A 3,891-nucleotide genomic window follows, 5' to 3' on the forward strand; every position below is an offset into this window, starting at 1 on the left:
GTGAGCACTCGGTGCTCTAGCAGGCAGCTGGGTTAGCTTTTGTGGTCAGTGCCATCTCTGTAATAAGGAAAATGATCCCTGTCATTAGACAGTAACAATCTACATAAAATCAGAAGAATATAAAGTTCAGCCCACCACCCAAGGGGGGCATGGGGCATTCAGCTTGTTTGAAAATGTGCGTAGTTCAGCTTTGCCTCCTGAGGAAACTACAGTGCGGGGAGGTAGAAGGATCCCACTTGGGAAAGGGACCCTCCAGGGTGCTGTGCAGTGGCTGCTGAGAGCTCTAAGCCAGGTCGCTCAGCGCAGACCATCGCTTGCCCACGCTCACATCAAGCTGCCTGACCCAAGTGGATCCTGATCCCGAGAGCCAGCTACAGAGTGATGCACCCTGCCTTTCCCAGCACTGCACCCGTCTGTGCTACCTGCTGCATGCTGTGTGGGTATGAGGCAGCAAGGTTTATTGCAAACAGCCATAAATTCATCTACTCACTATATTCTTCTTGTACAATTATACATTGCAGCACACATATTTAATGATATAAAAAGAAGCTAGTCAAACCTATGCCTCAATTTTCAGCCGTCAATACATAAAAATATTTTATGAGAGACAGAATAACAAAGGCACTTAGCATTTATAAAGCACTTTTATATACAGACTTGCTTAAGCAGACTTTTCACGGGAGAGTTAGAGGCAGGAAAAGTAACGACTTGACTGCGTTTGCAGAGTGATACAGTGCCTTAGCCAGGACAAAACCAAGTCTCCTAAACTCCCAGGCTAGTTCCTTCTCTTCAGATTTCAATAAATAACTCACGTTGTATATTAGGCAGGATTACTAACAGGCTATAATATAAAGAAACTATCGTTAAAAATGTTTCATTCTTTATTGACACTTCCAATTTGCTTTTTGATATAGGAAACAAAATATTATTGGTTTTCAATCCTTGCAGTAGGTAATAATGAAAGGCAATAAAAAATACATATTTACACTTCTGTGTATATGTGTTATAGATTTTCAGCTTCACTACTTAGCAAAAGGGGAGTATATATTTTAACCTCTTCCACAGGTTTAGACTAGTGATCTCTAAAACAAGTGGGTTTTAGGTTTCAGAAAGCCATTTCAAACTGCTGTTCCTACCTGCCTTCGAGAAGCAACAGTGCTATTGAAACTCCTGTTAATCATCTTGGAATTCACTGGCTTGCTTTGGTGAGCCACATCATTCCTCCATGTCTTAGAGTTTTCTTTTGGGTCCGAAGGGATGGGGTTCAGGAACAGTATTCTAGCAATCAGGCCATAGAGGACAGTCGCCAATACCATTGGCAGAACATAAAATATACCAAAGTCCATCATGTAGATAGGAGAGTAATAGCTCCTGGACACCTTGTAGCCACAGGACACAACAGTAGTGTCTTTGTAGACTACTGTATTAAGGTCTAGCAAGAAAAACCAGAGCATACAGTATATGGAAGTGAAAGCCCAGACAAAAATAATTATCTTTTTGGCTCTTGAAAAAGTGCATAGGAATTGAGCTTTGATTGGGTGGCAGATGGCTATGTATCTCTCAATGGTGAAGGCAGTGATGGAAAAAGAAGAAGCATTGATCCCTAGGTACTGGAGATAAGTGATGCAGAGACACCCCACGTAGCCATACACCCAGGATCTATACAGGCTTTCTGTGATATTGGGTAGTCCTGCAGCCACAAGCACCATGAGATCTGCCACAGCCAGACTCACCAGATAGCAGTTAGTGGGAGTTCTCATGTGTTTGGTTCTGAGGACCACCAAAACCACCATGATGTTGCCCACGATGCCCAGTCCACAGATAAGGAGGACCAAGAGGATGGTAACCACTTGGTATTCAACGGTAACGATCTCCTGGCTTGATAGTGGCAGCCCAGTTTGGTTCTGCTCATCCCCTGTGCCATTCTCCATCTTCATGAGCCCACGGCTGCTTCTGCCCAGCACTCAGTCTCAGCACACGTTCTCCATGGTCCCCTGCAAAGGAATGAGTGGAGCAGAGCGTGGGTGAGCTGTGGCTCCAGAGCACATTCTTCGTGTAGTCACAGTCCCATCCTGTACTGTTCTCCACTCATCCAAAAGTACCTGGACTTTCCCCTTTTGTAAATGCAATTACCAGACAGGTTAATCCTCGTGAGACTCCAGCTCATTTGCACATGTTAGAAAGCTGTTTTCTCATAGCTGGTTCAAGGCATTCATGAAAACACAGCAAGTGGAGATGGGAGCGTTCCCCCTTGCAGAGGAGGAGGCAGCGGTGACGGCAGGGAACGCAGAGCCCTCCTGCACTGCCAGCTGGCTAAAGCACTGCGCGGGACTGAGCCGATCCAGTCCAGCAGACTCCAGCATCACCGCTTTCCAGGAGGAGTCACAACGTGCCGAGGGTGGAGACAGCAGCGGGAGGTGAAAGGAGAGTGATTTGTAAAGCCCCACAGGTTTTCTGCTTCATGCTGCTTTCCCTCTCTGCTCGCAGACAGCTAGCTCACGTATTGATCGTATTGATCCACCCTGGAAAACAAAGGGGAGATTGACTAGCAACAAAAATACACCGATTTCTAGAATTCTGACTTCCCCCCTGTCCTTGTGACAGTGATAGTAATTGACACTTCCCTCTCATTTTGCAGGGAGCTGTAAGAATCCCTTCAGAGCTGACAGGAAGAAACCTACCCCAACTTTTGAAAACAGCAGGAAAAATTTTGCTTTTTTTACTTTACTTTACAGACAATTCACTTCAAAACCTCTATTGCTATTGCTATCATCACTCCTGAACCCTTTCAGATCTTTTCTGGATTGTAGCACAGCAACAATAAAACCATCAGAGTGCAAATTACCTCTTAATGAGATCAGTCACACACAGAGTGTTACTAACCCACCACCGTTTCCTCAATGAAGAGTCTCCTCCGGTTGAATAAACTCCTCCTTTTTCAATCAGGTTGTGTAAAAACACAGACAAATAAAAGACTGGTAGAAATAATTGCTCTGAGATGTGCTGATGAAAGGCCACAGATGCAGTAGTGGTATTTGGGAGCCCGTCTGCACCTGGAGATGGATGCAGAGCTTTCCTGTCTCACCTGCTGCCAGTCTAAATGCGTCAGTGAGAGGAACAATAACAAATCCCTCTACAGAACTCAGCAAAAAAGTGCTTGTCAGCTCCCCATCACAGTGTTTCAAGCCATTGTTTCTCCTTATACTGTTGTATTAAAAGATTGAAGATTAAATCTGCCTTAAACTCTCATTTTTTTCAATTAATGGGAATTGTTTTGCTCAGGAAGGGTCCAAAAAATTAAAATGTTGCACAACTGGGGAAAGGCAGCTTGGATTTCAAAACACATTTTAGTGTTTAGCGAGAAGGATTAGCATAGGCACATGGTGTAATGTTTGCAAAACCAGGATTTCAAATAGACTGAAACAACAGGTGGTGACAAAAAGAGAATACCACCTGAATAAGGGCTGGAAATTAGACTTGAACAGTTTCAGAGGTTTGAAACCACTCAGTGAAGTTCTACAGTCATTTTTTCCATTTGCCTGTTCACACTTCAATTGTGATCAGATGCTTTTCATCTGTAGACCCCAAAGTACTTAATGAAGTACTTAATACAAATAGCATTATTCCTGTTTAAGAGCCCTCATGACTTTGAAGCAAATATGGGAAGTCTGGAAGATGTGCAAGAAATGTATTTTCTGATGCTTGCCTCATTCTTTTGCATCTGCTACTAGTCTGTATCAGAGATGGGATAAACAATCTTGTCTCATCCAGTAGTTCACATTTTATGGCTTTTTGCCAAGTGTTGTATTCTGGTAAAGAAAAGAGTAGAGTTGTCACTGTATGGCTATAAGGAAGTATATCTACAGGATTCATTCAGAGGATTTTGTTAGT

The 3,891-nt window shown here is 43.5% G+C and overlaps 1 protein-coding gene across 1 annotated transcript; it reads right to left on the minus strand.

Moving 5' to 3' along the window:
- Window positions 1-1,136: 1,136 nt before the first annotated feature.
- On the minus strand, window positions 1,137-1,931 carry LOC104528094 (thyrotropin-releasing hormone receptor; the record flags this gene model as incomplete). The annotated part of the gene is made up of 1 exon (XM_010172004.1): window positions 1,137-1,931. A coding segment is annotated over exon 1 (795 nt), but the record flags the coding sequence as incomplete, so codon positions are not given.
- Between the last annotated feature and the right edge of the window lie 1,960 nt (window positions 1,932-3,891).

Source organism: Antrostomus carolinensis, unplaced genomic scaffold (assembly GCF_000700745.2).
Source record: "Antrostomus carolinensis isolate BGI_N321 unplaced genomic scaffold, ASM70074v2 scaffold3147, whole genome shotgun sequence".
In the NCBI taxonomy this organism is placed as follows: Eukaryota; Metazoa; Chordata; class Aves; order Caprimulgiformes; family Caprimulgidae; genus Antrostomus; species Antrostomus carolinensis.